We start from the raw sequence: 20722 nt of genomic DNA, 5'->3' as shown, positions 1-20722 counted from the left end.
GGACGGCCGACCGCAACATTCAGACTTTTCACATGAAGAAAGCACCTTCCTTGTAAACTAACAGAACTGTAATTAATTAAGAATATATTTAGTTGCAAGGCCTACTGTGACGTCAGCAAGACTCCCGCACGCGGCGGTGGAAGACTGCGAGCACATGCGTGAGGGGCTGCGGCCATTGGCTGCATACTTAATGAGCTCATCCGCCCTTGACCTTCTCCGAGCGAGGCTAAACAAAAACACGGACAGACTCGACGTTGGTGGTGTTACTTGTTTATTCGTCGCGGAGCGCGACACGGTGTTTGCTGTCTGCTTACATTCCTTGCACCCCCCACACCCTGACACGTGACTGCCCCAGCACCAGGCCAGGACACCCGACCTCACCACCTCACCATGGAAGACGTGAACTTACAGAAAGGTGAGTGAGTGAGTGCCAACCCAGTGTTTCGTCACACACTGCCGGGCTCACTAGACAGCTTACGGTATCCATAGCAAAAGCATAGATGGTGTGGGTAGGCCGCTGAGCCACTCCCGCTAACGTGGTTATGACTGGGAACTTTCTGGAACGGTACAAGTGAGTTTTGTATAAAATGCGACGTTTGTTTACTTATTGAGTAAGATGATTATATACTGACTGACAAACAGATGATCACTAGTTACCGCGCACGTGTATGTGTGTGTGTGTTTTGTGATTGTGTGTGTGTGAGAGAGAGAAAAATTTCATGGTGTACTTAGACACATTTCAGACGACGTAGGAATACGTAAATTCCGTGACCAGCACGTAGTTTCGGTCGTGTATATGTGCGTCTTATCAAGAGTTTACGTCTTCATTAATAAATGATCAGTCTGAATCTTTTTCTGATTAGAACAAAGGAATTTGGGTAGACTATAACAACTGACTGGTAAAAATAATTATGCAGATTAGACCATTTCATACCGCTGTAGATAAATAAAAAGAACTTTTCCCACAGAAATCTCGTGTTATCAGCTAGGACACACCCTATTTTTCTTATCTGACAACTCGCAGTGCGGAATGTTATCAGCAGCAAACCTGTCGCCATGGAGATGCTTTTATTTGTGATTCATACACAAACATACAGATTCACAACCATCTATCAATAGATTGTCTTCACTTTCATATGATCAATGGATGAGAACAAATGTCACTGTTAGTCTACGACTGCCGGCCTGTGTGAAGTTCGATCCAGTGTGACAGCTGTATGACAGAGTTCGACTGTCACGACTGTCAGAGCTGTGACGGTTGTGTCAAACGTTGGTCGACTTTGATATCGGTGGCATGGTTAATTAACTATGAGTTGTGTCTGGATTTGTCATGTGTGTCGGGTTTGGTTGACAATAATCAGAAAGTGTCATGACTAGTGGTAACGAGAGCTGGTTTCTCAGTTGTTCCATCCCTCCTTCACTGCCCCAGTGCTGTTCCGCTCCATTCTTCCGACGTCGACAAGAAAAGCAGTTTTGTCAAACAGTAACAATAATTTGTCACGATTAGGCGATGAAAGGACAGTCTTTTGTGCTATTTTGGGTCGAAATGGTCGAGGTTGCTGTTATAAAGTCCTTATCAGCATCAGGAGTAAAAGAAACAAGAAACGTTGCACCATAAATCGACACGAAGCTCTTCCAGTCTGCGCACGAAGCGGGTCAATAAATATTTGCATGCATGCAGACCGGATGTTTATGACAGCTTTGCCCTCTTGAGTAAGCTCAGGGCTTATTTGTTCCTATGACTGCAGACTCCGGGGTAGCTGCAGCTTTGCCTTTGCACTGGGCAGGATGGAAACTGTAGGCCTGTACACATCATGTACTGCGCCTGTACATCGTTAGCTGGAAGGGATGTAGATGAGGATGTAGATGTATTTTTACAGCTCAGCACTCAAAAACTGTAAACTGTGTCGACCTGTGTCATTGGAGCATGCTCTCCGCAAACCGGTTGTTTCAAAAGCGGGTACTTATCCAATCAACGTAAGCAAGTTGCATGAAGGATCAGTATCTGGGTCTGGACTCTCCCCTGACCCCCACCCCGGTTATTCACGGAGATTTGCAGGAGCGTGCTGGGAAATGCCAGGCCTGAGAGCTCTGTAATTGTCGGAGAGCTTGTAAAGGTCTGGGGCCGGGTGCATGGCATGCAGGCAGACAGACGCTGACTTAAACGCTCGCTCACAGCAATCTGTCAAGTGAACAGCTTCGCTGACTGCTTCATCTTCACCCGTGGACTGGCCCCTGGTGATGAGCGGTGCATCTGGCCCGCTGGTCGATTGTTTGCGCAATGCCAGACACACTGTTTCAGCGCCTGGTACTCCTCCTTCTCTGGCACCGCAGTGCTATGGAGTTGCTGCAAGCACCACCCAGCATCCAGTGAAGTCTACAGGCGTATCGCGAGGGTGATCGTCTGACTGGTTATGGAGATGACTGCTGCTCCCACGAGCATTGGACATTTGGGAAACAACACGGATGTTACAGATGTTTACTGACCGCATGCCGGACTGACGTAGGTCAATACTGCGCGACTGGATGTTGATGGAAGCAAGCACTTATGTTAATTCAAGCAGCTGGCCGCGCTTCGCCATTGCGACTGACATATTGTATCTAACATTGTCTTTAACAGTGTGCCTAACCGGAAAGCGAACTTGTGCAGCTATTATATTTTTACTAACCCGGCATGCTGAAGACAGTGCATACTAAGTTCTTTTTTTTTTTTATTTAACATGGTGGAGCAACGGCTAGCGTCACCAACACTGAAGATAAACTATTCTGGGTTCAGATCTCGCCTCGGGCCAGCTGTTCTTTCTCTGCGTGTGGCAGGTGTTTATAGGGCAGGCAGGTTTGCCTGATATCGCCTTAGTTGCTGGCTCGGTAAAACACCAATTATCACTCCCTCCCACCTTTACACTCGTCCCTTAACTCAGAGAAATGCCAGGGTTTGTCTCTGCACTGTGATCGGCGGGATGATATGCACATAACCTCAGCTTCTGTATTTTAACACAATTTTTTTTATGAATATTAATATTGGAAGACGTGCAAAACCGTGTGGACTGCCTCTGCTGCTGTGCTGCAAGCTATTGATTTCACCTGTCGACAGATGTCTGCACTACACTTCTCCTTATCAGTCTTTCCCAAAATTGTTACGAGAATGTCACGCCGCGATTTATTTGCTTCTCGAAGAAAAGAGCATCCCCAGTTATAGCCAAACCTTCGACAGCTAATTGGCAGTCTTGACAAGCATCAGACGGTGCAGTGTTCGGCTTCAGACCAAAATTTTGCGTGTTGTTGTTTCCGTAAAAAAGCTCCCTCCAAGATAAACATAGAAACCAAGAGCCGCCGTTAGTCAATAACGACACCATCCTCGGTCTGTCGTGGAATGGCGTCGCCCTGCTTTCAGCCTCATACTTTCCTTCATCACAACTCTTCACTCGCTTCTCTTTTTAACTTGAGGGAAAGAAGGATGCGTCGCTACCGTGCCCGAGAGAGCGCCGCCGTTGCCGTGGAAACCCGCAACATCGAAGAACAGGGTCGTTAGGTCTGCGCTGCAGAGCAGTAGCGGCCATAGACAAATGACGTCATAATTGGGGGGCTTAAAAAGCTCGGCGGGAGGATTTCTTGGCCTCGTTACTATTTACGGCACTTGTTCCGGTGTCGTTGAGCAGACCTCGATCATTGGACAACTAGTAAATAACCGGCCTCATTGCCGCCATGCTCCGCTACTCAATCGTACTCGTTGTCATGGAGGTGATCCTGTGACGTCACAACCGTTGTTATAAAGGAGCAAGATAAGAGCACAGCTAAAACAACTGGCAAGCTGCACCACGTCACTGAATGACTAAGCAAAGGCAAAACATTTGGCTGAATATCATGGTACCACAATGATGCCGAGTCGAATACATCATTAGTCTATCTGAGTATATCGTTAATCTGTCTGAATACATCGTTAGTCTCTGAATACACAGTCACTGCTTCTTAGCTTACTAGTCACTTATGTCTGTCAAGTGTTTTATTATCATTATAATCATGACGATGACATTGTATAAACATTGTAGGTTTCTATGTTACAATTTTATTTTGTATAATAGCCTATATTATTTTTTGTTTGTTTGTTCTACAGCTTTTACTGTTTTCTTTAGCTGTTGTACATTTAAGGTTATTGTGTTAAGTAAGCTTTGAGGTCGTTATTAGAACTTAGACTAGGGTTAGAGGCTAGGGTATGGATTTGGGGCAAAATGAGTAAATGGCACTGACGCGGATATAAGCCAGGGTCTTGAAGCAGCAAAAGGACCATTTCAGAGTCAAAACACGGTCTGCGCGTGTGTTTCTTAGTACAGAAGAAAGTCACAACCGAAGCCATAGATACACAGGATGTGACAGAATACATTACCATCGATGTATAGGATGTGACAGAATACACTTATCGTTTATCGTCTTTCCAGAACCACTCATGCCTGGTAACCCTAACTCACCCCCACCTTCCTATGCCGACGTCAGCGGAACATCGGGAGAACCGGGTGGACAGCCGCCAGTTGGATACCCTGGACAGCCTTACGCTCCACAGCACCCTTACACTTACATGCAGGTTTGTTGTGTGACAAAGTTGCTCCAGTTCTTGTTTTTAGGTTTAACCTTTCTACATGAATAAATTCCTTCTCCTAGAGCAACGTCAGTGGGTCTCGTCTGGCCTAAAAGAAAGAAAAGAAAAAAGAAAAGAAAAAAAGAAAAAAGAAAAGAAAGAAAAAAAAGAGAGCTTTAACGCCCACACAAAAAGAGGATTTATTTATATTTAAATAAGACAAACGTTACTGCAAACTTTCAAACACACATATATATATATGTATAACACGCACGCATACACACACCCTTATCATTTAATTTTTCTTTTGTATTGAAAGAAATGTAAAATACAGCGGAAACGTGAGTTTACGATATCCTCCATTCTTATGGCTAGTATGGCAGTGAATCTGTGTGTCTGCTGTCACGTATGCGTTCGTAAAATCTGATGTAACCTCAGAAACATTTTCCAGGGCTACCAGTATCCGCCAGGCCAGGCCCCACCCGAAGGAGTAAAGCACCCCGAGGGTATACCTTTGACAAGTCCCTACCCACAAGGACCATGTCCGTATCCACAGGGTGGACCAGGTCCTTACATACCTGGACAGTACCCGCAGGGACCTTATCCTCCGGGCCAGTATGGACAGGGGCAGTATCCAGCTGGTCCTCCGTCGGGAGCCGTTGTGGTAAGAAAACATTTTCGTACCAATGGTTTTGGTTAGAACACGTTTTCATTTCTATCATTTATATCTTTACGAAGGTTCTCGTTTTCGAACTAAAGGATCGTTTTGGGTATTGTAATTTTGATAACTACACTGTATTTGTTTGACCAATACAACGATACTTTGGTCACTATAGAGGATGTTTAATACAATGGTACTTTTATCAATATCAATAGTGATGCAAATAGAATCTATAGAGGGAAATACATTTGGTTTCTATAATATAAGAAACTATATTTAAGAACTCAAACTTTCTGTGCGCATGGTACTTAGCAATATCTATGTATCGTGTAAGAATGTGGATAGTCTTTCATACTACTTCATGTGTGTGTGTGCTCGTTAACAACATTAAGAGGCTTATAGTCACGCCTTTCTCCGCCTTTTTAAGAAGTCTTAGACCAGAAAGAGGCTGAATAAATTCCAGGATTAGGTAGCATTGTTCCACGCTTCTTACTCTCTTTTTTTATACTTTTTTTTTTTTTTTTTTTTTTTGCAATGTTATAATAACGATCAGAGACATTGCTACGTCACCACCCATGATGTCCGAGGAAAAGGGACGCAACTCCTCATAAGTTCAGCAGGATGGAAAACAGGAGGACTGAGGAATCGATGACAAAAAAGGATAGAGGGGGACAGTATGTGGGAGGAAATGTAGTGAGCTTCGCATTTATGCGTTCATTCAGCGGAGAGACTTCCTTTTGGAAATCGTGGCGCTGCTCGTAAAAGGCGGAGTCGACTCCCAGAGATCAGCGCGCGCGTACGTGGGTGGAGTCGCGTGGAGACACTGGGGAAGACACGCTGCTCATCAGTTTTAGCAATTAGTGAAGCTTCTTACGAATATATCGACAAGACTTATTTCCGTTAGCGACTTAAACTGGCCGTTATGCAGTTTTCCGGTCTTTTGGCAATGATATTTGTCTAAAACCCAGTGAATTTATTCCTCCACTCCCGCCACAATTACCTCACTGTCGTCTGTACTGCTATCTTTAGTTATCTAAGGGAAGTAAAAGTCTGGATGAGAACTCTAAGAAGTCCGCTCATGAGTAAGTTTGATTCAAATGAAGCAGCAGACCAAACGTTGACAATAAAATAACGAATGGAAGAGTTAGCGTCAGAAATCGACCCGGGAGGTCGGTTACCCCAGCTACCAGTTCAACACAGACTCCACTGACCTGTTTGATAAACTCTAACAAATGCCACCTTTCAGCTCAGATGCTCTCCCTCTCTCTTTCTCTCTCACTTTCTTTTTCTTTCCTAACAACGGTTTTGTGTGGTTGTACGGGAGATAAAGTGTGAACTGACGAGCACAGGTCTTGGCTAGTCTTGTAGCTAGCAATTTAACCTGGGACCGCCAAACAGTTCAAAGAAACTTGTTTCTCTGTGATTACAAATCATGATGAAAGACAATTGGTGTTGTTTTTTTGTTTTGTTTTTTTTGGTTTGGTTTTTTTGGTTGACGAACCTAGAGAATTAGAGATGCGGAACACGATTGTAGTTTGACGATAATTGCAGGTGCAGCAGCCGTCAGGGGCAGCGATCCTGGTGACACAGAGACAGCCTCCTGACAACCTCATTCTGTCTGTTCTGGCCTGCCTCCTCTGCTTCTGTCCCATCGGCATGGTGGCTGTCATGTATTCTTGTCGGGTAAGGTGAACTTTGAACATGAACATTAGTTCGCTCTGCGTGCGTGCGTGGGTACGTGATATATGTTTGTGTGTATGTGGTGCATGCTTCCGTGTCTGCACACGTGTGTTGAGTGTGTGCACACACTTTTGCAAAAACATAAATATGTTGGTACCTGTATATGCCAACGTTCATGTAAACTACAAATATGTGTCTGGCTTCTGTGGACACAGAGATGTTGGGCATACATGCATAAATCATCTATTTATCCATGAATGTACAATTGCACCATATACACATTTAAGAATACACAAAGATACAATCATGCATATAATTAGACAATTGTGAATATAAAACTGATTTCGCTTTTATTTCGTTTTAGTTTTTTTCGTTTTCATCATTTTGTTATCTTCTTACATGCTTGTAAATGACGCCTGTAAACTTTAGAGGGCGTTTATAGTTTTGTTAGTCATGTTGTTCACTCTGTTCATGTCCTTGCTCTCAGGCCAAAAGCGCCAACGAAGTGCTGGACTTCCAGGCGGCCAGCCGCTATGGCAGCAAAGCCAAGAAGCTTGCCATCGCCAGCATCGTCGTCGGTGTCATCCTTGTCATCATCTCCGTGCTCCTGCGTGTTATTTTCTCTATGACATATTCTCATTAATTCCTAGGATTGATGTCTGCTCGGTGCTGGATGTCCTGTATCGTCATGGAACCCTCGAGTAACCTTGTAATCTCGACTTTCCGCAACATTATTACGCTCAACTCCCTCGGCCGGCCGGCAGTTACGACTTGACTGTTTGTATGCGTTGTTTGTAGTAAGATTTACTACTTCCGCTTTTTAAAAAAAAAAAGAAAAAAAAAAACCTTCTGGAAGATGACGTCACGCGTTACAGGCCTTACCAGTCAGTGGCAGCTGAAGTAGTTACTGTGTATGAACTGCCGCACTTGAGGATGTAAAAAGCACTCATGCATGAATACTTACCTGGCACAACTTAGGTTGACATGGGTGCTTTGTATATTTTGAGGAGACTGGTTTCAATAAGACAATGTTGTGGTAGACCAAGAAAATGCCTGGAAGAAGCAGTTTTGTTGGGAGGAAAAGGACCCGCAGAAGACAGCACTCCCACATGTACCTCCACCTTAACGGGGGTCAACGTCAGGTCACGGATGGAAGGCCTTACTTCGCCTGACTTCATCACACACAGCTTATCAGATATAACTTTTGATAAGACTCGTATTTCGGTTACAAATTATACACAAAAAGACGTGGAGGGGAGCGGGTAGCAAGAGTGGGGTTAGGATGCGGGAAAAGTATGAAGCAGACGTTTATTTCTCCTGTCTCTCCATTGACAGAATGTGTTTACAACTGCTCGTCTCCCTGCGATCCATTTTTCAGCCATTTTTGTTTTTTTGTCAGACTTCACCTGCAAATGAATCTCATTTATTTTTGACGAATTTTCACACACACAAATAAACAGAGAGAGAAAGATAGTGTGTGTATTAACTGTTACCATCGTTGATATCGTTTTTCCTTCCTTTGCACTAGTCCTAGACGATAGACAAGAAATGGAACTGAAGATGGGGAGAAAACAAGAAAAATTACTAACCGCTTGATCGCTTTGTCATAATTTGTAACCTTTTCCCACTAGCAGCAGTTATTTCTCTTCCACAAATCGTTTCCAGAGACGGATGATCTCTGGCTGTAGACAGACTTTCCTTTAGAAGGAGCTTCTCTTGTTGTAGACTACTTCTTCTCTAGACAGCAGCTTTCTAGGTGCAACCTGTTTCTTCTGGACAAGAAATCTCTAACTGTCGGAGTTGTTTTTTCTGATTTTTATACTCGATTTAGACAGCTTGTTTGCTATAGAGGGAAATTATCTAGCTGTAGACAGACACTTTCCTTGGAGTAGACATTGTCTTTCCTGTAGACAGACACTTTCCTTGGAGTAGACATTGTCTTTCCTGTAGACAGGACTTTCTATCTGTAGAAAGTCGCCTTCTTGATGAAGACATACTGTAACTTACTGCGAAGATAAAAAATGTGTATCAGGTAAAGTGTATGTTCCATTTTAAAGCTGTCGTCCAATTAAATGTTTTCCTTCTTCCACTCTACATTAACAAGATTTTTTTAGTTTTCTGTGGATTGTCCGCCAACTGAACTTTTCCAAAAACTTTACTTAACTGTCGCCCTGGCCGGCAAACTGCAATGTTTGTTTATGCATTACTGAAATTCTTGCAGTACTTGATTGAGCAAATGGAGATTGTGGACAAGGGGAATTGGAGGTGGAGGTTTAGTTTTTGCATTTTTATTGGACAAGTCAGTTCCGATGTACTGTTGAAGTTGTATTCATGCCCGGTTTTTCCATAATTTATTTACATTAACGATGTAACAGTGGTCACATGTTGTGTTAATCACTTGCCTTCACACGAATGTTGTCATAAGGTGAATCAATGTTCACTTTGTTAATTAAATCATATTAATTCTTCTCTCATCATCAACACACTATCAACGTAGTTTTGTCTTAGAAACCATAATGATCATTCTCACAACCCGGCCACTAAGCACAGGTCTGAAAATATTTTGTTCTTTAAGAATAATTTTGTCGTCGCTTTTCTTTCTATGTTTGATATTATTTCTTTGATTATTTGCTTCTTTACTGGTAAACGTCTCGTGAGAAGCCAATGTATATTATTTGTGTACACTACTGTGTTTTGAACGATGCCTATGCACAAAGGTTCACTCATCTCAACTTTCTTTTGGGCGTTGACAGACTGAAAGCGAAACATTATGTCGTCTGCTGTTAAGGCTAAACGGCTGTGACAAACGTTTTGAGAAAGTGCGTTGCAAAAAGGTCACTTCCGCAATTTTTGGCAGTAATTCTGGGGAGGAACATTGCCGTCTGTGGTTGAATCCAAGATTTTTGTGATGATGTTTAAACCACTTTGTAATGTTATGGTGTTATTATCTGTTATGTGCAAAATGTAATTAAGTTGATTGAATATTACCCTGACGACCAATGGTGATGTTATTTTGCAATTGTTTTAGTGAAAACAGTCGATGTAGTAAGAAGCAACTGTAATAGCAGCGATGTGGATGATGATGATGACTAATGTGATATTATTATGTTTACGTTTTTAAACGCGAAAGTGTGTTTTTATGAATTTATGATCGCCTTCATTGAGAATACAAGCGTTTCAATAAAACATGATTGTTTAGCAACATTTGAAGCAAGTTAACGCTTACGAGGTGAACTTGCACATTGAAGCCAATAAAATAGCATCAAAACATCACCTCTTGTTTGTTTGTTGATTTATTTTATGCCGAGGTCAACATTTTATTACTCGCAGATGAAACCAAGCTTATTATACACCAGTTGATCAGTGTTTAGCTGCAGGTCGACTGTACACGTGTGTGTGTGTTGCCATGCTGGTGTTGACTAAAGTTTAGTTATTCATATCCTTCGGCTCGCCATCTAAATACCAATACTTTGTATCTTATGATGACAAGGGAAATAGAAAAATCCTACTCTTGTTTCTCTCTCTACTCCACTACCTCGCGCTGCTAATTAATCTTACTTGAATGATCGTAATTCCATGACTTCTGATTCTTTACATTATAATATTAAAAATACTATCTATATATATAAGTTTGCATCCATGGGCTTATTTCTTTGGCACCGATTTAAAATGATAAAACATCTTTATAAGCAAAAGTTACTTTTCGTGGAGAAACAGCAACAAAACACCGAGTATGTTCTATAATTTGTGTTAAAAGTAATCAAGAAAATTTCGACATTGCTCTGTTTGAGCAAAATATAGCTTTAAAAAAAAATCTCAGGCTAGAAGCGTGTAATCAACAGGTGAGACTGCCATCTATCAAAAAGTTATCATCCTACCAAAAGCTCACCATACTATGTCCACCTGTCACTTGAACAGTCACAAGCAGTGCAAACTCGTTTAATCACATGGCACTGGGTTATGTGAATGCATCTGAGTACAATATTTCAAACTAATCACAATATCGACTGTATGTTTTATTTTGTTAGCGGTAATACGTTAATTTTTCATTGCTAAGGTCGATCTTCTCGTTTCGCTGCCCTCAGTTTAATTTCACGAAACATAGTAAATGCGAGACCACACCTATAAACACACACACGCACACACACAAATACTTGATAAATATATTTTGCGGCTATTTATGGCTATAACATGGGAACACCATGCCAAAGGTACTCGCTCAATACTCAAAACATTCGGAAAATTTGCCGACATAATCATACCAACCACATCCACACCAAGAACTGAACTGCAACTAAACAACATTTGTTACGTTCACACTTCGCCCGTTCCGTCCCCTATAACAACAAATAATGTTCTTGAAATGTTTACGTAACAATTATCATTATCATAGGGGTGCATTCCTGGATGTACAGAGAACTATGGGTAATTATTTATTCAGTTGATAATTACTGCAAGTACTAACTGCGGCAAAACACGGAAGAGGTTTAGGAAAGTGAGTTGAACGAGGTGCACAGCCACAAGCAATGGAAATGTCGGTCACGCGCCTTCCTCGTGGCCCGCCAGCGCGCGCGGCAAGCAGTTGAAAGACCATCGCGCACTACCTCAAGGGGAAGGTCGGTCAGGCGAGCGCGCGCTAGCTGAGCTGAACGAGACTGGCGCGCTGTGCATACGGGCACCTCGGTCAGCAGCGCTGCCTGCCTGGCGTGAACGAGCAGTGCGTAGAGATACCACGGGGCCTGCTGTCAGCCATCTTGGCCACAGCACTCAGCGCCAGTAAGTCAAACTTCGGGTAAATATTTCCATTCGTAAACCGATTTGATTGCTCATCTACCCCGCCAAGGAAGGTCAGTAATTAGTTATAGTTGTGTCATGGAGGACCTGGTTCAGCCTATGGCGATAAACGAAGCGACGGGAGAAGACGACGCCAACATGGGAAACATCTCTTCCACCAGCGACGACTCGATGAAAGCCAAGGCCACGAAAAAGAGGAAAGAGCTCTTCCAGATCAACACGGTAGGAGATGGTTCTTCTTTTCCTTTCCACTCCTTCTTTCACTTCTTGCGATGTTAAGCATGGTGAATGTAGACTGGCGGTAAAAGTACTGTCGCAAACGTGTTCCCATGTGGCGGCCTGTCTTTCAACAGTTTCTTTGATGTTTATTTTTAGACCAGCGTGTTTTCCCGCGCTGTCGTACCGTTGTTTTGTTTACAGTGGCACCTGCCGTGACCCTTATTTCTGTAGTACGAGAGCTTGGCATCAGGCTGTCGGCTAGTGACAGCCGTGTTTTATAAAATATCCTGTGTTCAGGGCCGGCGCTAGGTTGTGTTGCGCCCTAGGCGAAAGAAAAATTCTGCGCCCCCCCCCCCCCACCTCACAAAAAGTGAACCATGTTATATCATTTGTTTACCGCTATGTATATATCCCCCCCCCCCCCATGTCAAAATGACTCTATGAGTCACTGACATTACAGATGTCGTACTCGTATTGGAATAAATATACGTTTAATTATATTTTTAACAGAAATTCCAAACAAGAAAGCTAGGCTTAAATATCACCAGTAATGATCGCGGCGGTTTGTCTCAGAACTCAAGGCGACTGTGATGTGCTAAAGACCACCAGACTGTCACGGACCCGTTTGTGCAATGAAAAGTTTTGCAAAAAGTGACACCACCGCTATCGCAACCCGTTGCATCCACACAATCAAAATAAGCACTATAAGAAATAAGGAAATGAAATTAATGTAAAGAAAGACATAAATCGTGTTAATGAAATATATACAGCTATGTCACAGTGTATAAAATTCATGCGAACTTATCTTTACAAACTCTCATGAAGTGGCTGTAGACAGTAGCAGTGTTCAGTCTGGCAGGCTAAATGCAGTTCACAACCTTTACTGACTCAGCTGTGGAAGGATGATATCTCCAAGCACCCGAACAGACGATTACAAAGTAAAATCAAACAGCAGCACGAGATGTCTGCAGCCGCTCAGAAAAGGTTTTCAGATCGTCCAGTGGGTTTAAGTTCAAAGTTACAACTACCTCTTCCCCACTCTGGCTGTCCAGCCCTGGTAATGTGATCTGACTTTCTTTAAAGTGGTAGAGATTTATCTCTACCCTTCTCCACTAAGCCACCCCACTTAGGTCCTTTCAATCTTTCTCTCTTCTCTCTTTCTCATCTCACGGACAACTATCAAGTAACATCGCACCACCTTCTTTGTCCAGTCTTCTACTCTGATCTGATTGGTCATTAACTGACAGATTTATCGCTACCTGTGGGCCTGTCCACCTATAGCACCTCCATCGGCAAGTGCTTTCAATGGTTCTCTTCTTTCTCATCTTACAGACGAACTAACAAGTAAAAGCGAACTGACTACATGTTTGCTGCTTAAAAATAGTAGAAAAGTGGTTTTCTACAAGAACTCATTACGACCAGAGACGTTAGAACCCAGAAGTGTCAAAGAATGGCTTACTAAAATTAAATCTTTTTCGAGAATTTGCTGTCAGATTTGATTAATAACTTATAAGTAAGAACTACTTTTTGTCAAGAAAAAGTTCGTCTGTTTTTCTATTGCAGGCGTGCATCATACACACATGGACGCTTGCATGCCTCCCAAATCAGACCTACACTAATGAGTAGAGGCATTTCAAACACTCGTGTAAAAGGTTTTATGGAGTGCACACTGATGGAGACAAGAAATGTGTAGCACCTTGCTCTGGTCTTATTTTGCTGTGTGGTCTAAAACTCAAGCTGATCACAGCTTCCAGCATCTAGACCAGGGGTGTCAAACACACGGCCCGCGGGCCACATCCGGCCCGCCATGAAATTTTACCTGGCCCGCGAAAGAATTTTAGTTAATCATTGTTAATGGCCCGGCGACAATTAGAAGGCAAACAACAGAAAAGTTCACGTCGAGCACAGCAAGCGATGGGATGAGTTTAGTGAAGTTTGTGCAGACCACCAACAGTGCACTGGTCAAGTTACCACCGCTCCTATTGATGACCTGAAGGGATGGTCAAGGCGGGGCCCATAAATCTGACCTTTGACACGGGACACGATGGCCTGAACACGGGCCGCGGGTCGAAGATTTTTAGTACCTGTTAACTTCCCTGAATCGGCCCGACATCAAAGGGTGACTAGGTTACCCATATGTGTGATGAGGCAGCTCAGCCTCAGACTAATAGAAACTCATCACTTTCTGAATGCGGGCTGGCGAGCGGAAGTCGTCTCGATGAGACGTTAAGTTGTGAGAAGCAAACTTGTGGAGATCAAGTTGGTGGGAGGATAGCTTCTCCAAGGACAGTTCCATGCATGAGACAACGACAGGAAAAGACATTTTTGACAACGTATGTCAAAGTATAACTGACATGAACCTGCCCTGGAACAAACTTGTTGCACTTACAACAGATGGAGCCCCAGCGATGTGCGGCCCAAAGAGTGGGCTAGTTGCAAGGATGCGGTCACATATCCAAGAAAATTGTAGTTAGGAGTTGATAGCATATCACTGCATAATACACCAAGAATCGTTGTGTGCTAAAGTCCTCAACATGGAGCATGTAATGAGCACTGTAACACAAACCGTCACCTTCATCAGAGCCAAAGGGTTCAATTCCCGCCTGTTTCCGTCCTTTGTGCAGTAAACAGATTCACAGTGGGGCGACAGGCCGTATCACACAGACGTGAGGTGGACAAGTCGGGGCAAAGTTCTCACTCGAGTTTTTCAGCTGATTGGGGAAATCTGTCAGTTCATGGACAGCAGAGGAAAAGACTCAACTGTCTTGCAGGATGAAAAGTGGAAATGTGAGTTGGCATTTCTGTGTGAGACATAACCACTCATCTCAACGCCTTCAACCTGCAGCATCAGGGACGGGGTCACTTGATCACTGACCTGCACGATGCAGTGAAGGCATTTCAAGTGAAGTTGTTCTTATGGGAAACACAAATGAACCAATGCAACTTGTTTCATTTTCCTTGCTGCAAAACAGTGATGGACGCCAAGGTGTTCCCAAATGCAAATTTTGCTGAAAAGCTGAACTCACTTCATGCTGAGTTTAAACGCCGTTTCAGTGACTTTGAGGTGCAGAAAAACAATTTCCAAACTCTTTCACAACCCATTTACCATCGACGTGGAAACTGCACCTATGCATTTGCTCATAGAACTGCAGTGTAATGAGTCACTGAAGGCAAAGTACGACTGTGTGGGGGCTGCACAATTCACTCATTCCCTCCCACAAACGATGCCCCAGCTTCGTCTACATTCGGCTCGAATCTTGAGCATGTTTGGCTGCAGATATTTGTGTGAGCAACTTTTGTCTGTGATGAAGATCAACAAAACATCACACAGGAGTCGTCTTAATGATGCACACTTGCAGTCCATCCTGAGAATCTCCACAACACAGAAACTTACTCTAAACATAAACGAACTTGTTGCAAAGAAAAGATGTCAAACGTCCACTTCTGACAAAATAAATTAAGAAGAACTTTAATTTTGCTTTAATGTATGATTTTGTTTACACAAAAATTAATAACAAAACGTTTAGTTTTCTACTGTTCAATAAAAAGTTATCGCACTTAAATAATAACCTTCGGCCCGCCACCTTGTGTACGATGTGAGATTTGGCCCCCTGTGTAATTGAGTTTGACACCCCTGATCTAGACCACCCAGCTACCTCATGTTCCCATCCAAAGTCACACCTCACAGGTGGGCGGGGAGCAAGGTCTGTCAAGAGAGAGTCTTCTAGTAGCTAACAATGCAAAGTTGTAAATCATGGTGTCAGGGCAACTCCCCACACAGTCCAGTGATCAACACTGCGTGGTGTCCAGCATAGGGTTTGTTGACAACAAGAGAAGTATATAGACTGTAGGTCTTAGTACGCATTATCTCTTAATAACCAATTTCAAATATTTTGTCAATGGAGCATAACAACAAGCTAGCCATTCAAACTGTAGACAAACAGATGCACTCTTAGATAATAAAAATAAACATTACAATTTGACAACTAAATTAAGCTTAATACACCAAACGAACAGAAATTTAATAATTAATAAGAAAGTTAAATATTCACGACCATGAGTCACAACAGTAAGTACAAGACTATAGGCCTTCAGTGTCAGTAAATAGATATGCTATAAACTTCAAATGGCTCTACCTTGATGTTTGTCTGCGAAAGACTTTATACTCTTATTAACTAAGAACGCGTTCGTGACATTAGGTAAGTTCCTTCGGGTTGAAAGTTCGTAAGTGTAAACAATATTGAGCATAAAACTGTTGTCATAACCACAGAGAAACTCGCGTAGCAAACTCAAGTCTGTGTTGTTCCTGATCTCACCTGCAGTGTTTTCAATGCATAAGTGTGGAACCTCTTCTAAAGTAGGATAAAAGAAAGAAAGGTGAGCTTGGTATTAGTGGAATGTGGTCCCCTCCATCGTAGGGGTCCGCACTGAGTCCCATCCACCAACCCGCCCCTCCGCTGTCTATCCTCCCCGCCCTCCGCCCTCTTCTTCCCCGCTGGTTAGCTGGTCACTTCAGGTGCGCCCTGTAATAATGGGTTTTCCTGTACTACATCACTACACCAACTGAAAAACTCGGTGGTGAAGTCAACCTACAAGCTGAGGAAAAGGTGCCTTCCACCTTTGGTCCTTTGCCTTCCACCAACGCCGCCTCTCTAACCGCCCTTCCCCGCCCCTTTCCCGCCCTCTACTTGCCTGCCGGTTAGCTGTGGTCACTGAAGTGCGCCCTGGGATAATGCGATAGTGGGGTTTTCCTGTACTACATGTACTGAGAAACTAGCGTGGTGGTCAGTCTACAAGCAGAGGAAAAGTGTCCTGCTAATATCATTTTGTGAAAATGACATTTTCCCCTAAAATTATTCATCTTAAAAAAACCCAAAAAAACAGCAGGCCATTTTTTCCGCCCCCCTCGGTCGCTGCGCCCTAGGCAGCTGCCTAGTTCGCCTAATAGGTAGAACCGGGCCTGCCTGTGTTGTTATGTGTAGTTCGCCTTCTCCTCAATATAAGCGAACAGTCGAAGAATTTGCATATTTATGTTTGTAAAACTTCGGTTAGTAGATCTTGCCAGGCTACGGTTATAGACATCGTTTACCTGTGGCCGCTACCAAACATTGACTTTTTCATAATTTGATATTTGCAGGGGGTTAGTGTGTCTTTTGGCAAAACAGCTGTATAATTATTATTTATTTATTTATTTGCTTCCAAAGGCAAGGATGTAAATCTGAAATTGGATGAAACTTGTTTGATTTACCTTGGAGTTGTTAAAGGCTGATTAATGTAATCACCTACTGCTATTTTATGTAAAATTTTAACCTATTGATATGCAGTTGATGGCTCAAGACAGCTTAAGTAAAGACTGAGCTACCACATTCATTTCTCGAAGAATGCAGATAACAATCACCTAATCCATGTACTCATGAAACTTTGTTTTAGCCCTTCAGGTCGCTTGATATTGTGCTATAAACAATAGCAGCAACAACAAGACAATCTTGACAATTTTCGTCTTTATCTTTCTCATCATCATGATAACAATTATCATCCTCACATTTCCATCATTATTAGTGTTTTCGTCGTCATCATCATAGCGGAGTTACTCCCGACACCTCAGCAATGGTAAAAGTCACCCTCTCTTTGTGCTAGTATTTTAAAAAATATCTAAAAGGTTTTGATCTTTAATTTTTAATTCTAATTTTTAATTATCGTTTCCTTTAAAAAAAAAGTTTCCTTCCTCATCGCCCCCACCGTCACTTGATGTCAGTCGTTTTGACAAAGGCAGAGCTGTTGGGTGGAATTGAATTTTCCTTCGTTGCGACCCCCTTTGTGTTTCTAGATCAACGATGTTGCAGGTCCTCTAAAGAGGGTTGGGGGATGCTGTAACCCCTTCATCATGCAAAAATGTTTTGTCAAAAAAATAATAATAAGAAGCAATTGCTGTCTAAGGTTTAGACCATATGTTTTTGTGATAAGAAATTCGTAGATTGTTACGATAGAACCTCAGATTGTGGAAATGGTGTGCACTGATCACTGTGGCATATAAAAATATTCCTGCCGTGCCTTCTGTTCTGGATCGGAACATTGTATTGTGTATCACGACTTACTGGTGTGTGTATTTTGACATCCAAACTAAGAGAGCGACAAATGATGGACTAGGCTGGTAGTCTTTTACTTCAGTCGACACTTTGGACATCAGTGGACGACTGGACATCAACTGTTTTTCAGGAAATATTTTCTGTCGCTTTTGCTTTGATCGTTATGGTGCCGATGTACCTTTGACCTTGTTTAGCATCCCGCTGCCACCATCTCGGCCAACAACAAGCGAGACCTGCGGCTGAAGAAGATTGTGATGCGCGTGGTGGAGTTCTGCAAGAAGGAGCACGAGGAGGGCCTGCAGATCCCCTTTCGCTTCTTCAAGAAGCGAGCTTCCGTCATGACCGGCGTCTCGCTGTCCACCATCCACAGGATCGAGACTATCGACATGAAGGAACCCGAGGCCGGCGCACTGGTAGGGGTGACAGACAGTGACTGTGGATGGGAATGTAGAATGTGGACATTTTGTCAGTCTCTCTCTTTCTTTGTCTGTTGACCTGCCCTTCTGCTTTCTGTCTGTCATTTTTATTTTATGTCTTTCTGTATGTGTGTGTGTGTGTCCTCTGAGACTGTCCTGCCTATCTTTTCCCTTCTTTCATTTTTAGTCTCCGTGCATCGTCTGTCTCGGTATAACTTCCTATCCTACGACCACTTTATCCTTTTTTTGTTTATTCCTTCCTTCTTCTTTTTTAGCATACTAATTGTCCGTCTGCCCATCTTGGGTCCTTCTCAGCTTCTATAGTGATTGTTTCTCTTCCATCACATTACTTAAAGTAGATGGATATTATGATTAACATTATGATCGGTTTATTTGTCACTGTGTGTAGGAGAAAGCAGCCAAGGAAGAATACAAGCCATCCAAGAAAAAGAAAAAGAAAGACACAAACTCGACGCAAAGCCAAGACAGATCCGCCAAGAAATGCAATCGCAAAAAAAAGTACAAGCCAGACGTCGGTCCTATCGTCGTCAGCATGACCCCCAGCATCGCCAACAACAACAACGCCACCATCAACGGCAACAACACGCTGAGCCTCAGCACCCTGCAGCCGGCCGTTCATGCCTACGCCGTGGCTGGCACCGTAACAACGGCAGTCTCTGCCACCATTAACCCCTTCACCGCCAACAACGTTGTCAGCAACCAGCCCGCCATGATGACCCAAGACCGGGCCGCCTGCAGCTGGACGACCGGCCCCGTGGGCCCCTTCACCATGGGGGAGTTGAAGGACAACGTGGTACCGGTGGCCTTCGCCACGGGCCAGCTAGACACTAGTGGCTGGCCCGGTGGGACGGTGGGCCCCTTTACGACTAGCGTGCCGGGGACCACGGCCCTTGTGGGCCACCAGGTTGTTCAGACATATCAGGCCACTCCGACGCATGCGCACGCTCACGCGCAAGGAGGGCGCAACTCTCCTGTGTTCTTTCAGTTCTGAAACGTCACATACCGGGGTCAATACTGAGTCTCGCTATCGGTTCGTGACATCTCTTGTTTGAAGAGGCTAATCCTTCGTTTGGAAGCTGAACCTATTCGAGAGTTGTAGCAAGGTGGAAAGAAGTCAAAATCAGCTGATAGAGTTTGATTTTTTGTTACTTTTGTAACCATTCGTACCACAGAAATCGAGTGACATTGTACGGAAGACTGCTGAGTCAAATCGAATGGGACAACTTTTTGAGTATGAAAAGATGGCCCGTTGCTGACTACACGAGACTTTGCATAGTGACAGGCCTTTCTGCTAGAATCTCCGTCAGAAGCTTCTAAAATTTCATTTTTGTGACCTAGTTGGCCATCTGTTATAGATAAAGTGGAATTTCATATTTTTCAAGATATTTGAGGTTTCTTCACTATTCCTGTGTGTGTGTGTGTGTGCACGCGCAAATACGTATGTGAATGTGTGTAAAAGGTTAGGTAAAGATAAAGGTCATCACCTACCCTTTTCAGGTCGGGGGGGGGGGGGGGCGAGGTGTTAGAGACCTCTCTTTTTTCTGCCTCCCTCACTACCCTATGTTTCCCAACCCTCTGTGCAATCAGGTATCCATTCCCGCCTGCTGGGTCGACTGGTAGAAGTTTACTGTGCTAATCGGGAATTGAACCAGCGCGCTCTCATTTAGGACGCCAGCGCTAACCATACCGCTATCCGATTCCATACACAGGTATCATGGGAACACAGAAGAAGCGAGAAAATAGGTTTATAGACCAACATTTTGTGGACCGTTCTCATAGTAGAGATGTTTCTTAGTGCACATTTAAATGTTCACATCCAGTTATTCAGTTGTTTCCTTGGTAACAGGAATATTCAAGTTGTTAAAGCAAAGATTTCTCCCGATCTGTCTGCTTTTAGAAAAAAAAAATAGACATCTTCTTTGGGATGCTGATCTTTTAGATGTACAGAAACCAGTAAGTAAGTTTAGAGCAGTGGACACCAATATAAGTAAGGCCCTTCTCCTTGGCTGCTCCTGAAATAACCAGGAGACAACAGTTCGATCGTATCTGACAACGACCTGAAGAGACAGTCGCGAGCGCACACACACACAGCTGGGCGCTCTTTCTCCCACCCGAGAACAACTACTACTCCTAAGTTAATTGATCAATTCTGTTCAAATTCACATTAAAAAATATCCACTAAAGCTTTTTCGTTAGTTAACACCGGCCGAGGTGGACCAACTGGTTAAGTTTAAGGGGTACAGCGCGATGTGCAATATGAACCTACTAAAAT

General features: G+C 43.4%; 2 protein-coding genes across 3 annotated transcripts; both read left to right on the top strand.

Annotated features, from left to right (window-relative positions):
* The first annotated feature begins 211 nt into the window (after positions 1-211).
* Positions 212-10187, top strand: LOC112573940 (protein lifeguard 1-like). Of its 2 annotated transcripts, none has more exons than XM_025254648.1 (5): positions 212-415; positions 4437-4579; positions 5025-5237; positions 6786-6917; positions 7402-10187. In XM_025254648.1, the coding sequence occupies exons 1-5, from the start codon at positions 391-393 to the stop codon at positions 7555-7557; spliced, it is 669 nt and encodes a 222-aa protein (XP_025110433.1). In that variant the 5' UTR covers positions 212-390; the 3' UTR covers positions 7558-10187. The 2 variants fall into 2 exon arrangements, with proteins under 2 accessions (XP_025110433.1, XP_025110434.1); XM_025254649.1 differs by lacking the exon at positions 212-415 and adding an exon at positions 430-571.
* Positions 10188-11514: 1327 nt separating this feature from the next.
* On the top strand, positions 11515-19831 carry LOC112574403. Its single transcript, XM_025255457.1, has 3 exons — positions 11515-11930; positions 18208-18426; positions 18839-19831. The coding sequence occupies exons 1-3, from the start codon at positions 11787-11789 to the stop codon at positions 19439-19441; spliced, it is 966 nt and encodes a 321-aa protein (XP_025111242.1). The 5' UTR covers positions 11515-11786; the 3' UTR covers positions 19442-19831.
* Positions 19832-20722: the final 891 nt, after the last annotated feature.

This window comes from Pomacea canaliculata, linkage group LG10 (genome assembly GCF_003073045.1).
Source record: "Pomacea canaliculata isolate SZHN2017 linkage group LG10, ASM307304v1, whole genome shotgun sequence".
In the NCBI taxonomy this organism is placed as follows: Eukaryota; Metazoa; Mollusca; class Gastropoda; order Architaenioglossa; family Ampullariidae; genus Pomacea; species Pomacea canaliculata.
The sequence above is the reverse complement of the archived record's forward strand: the minus strand, read 5'-3'. Positions and strand labels throughout refer to the sequence as shown.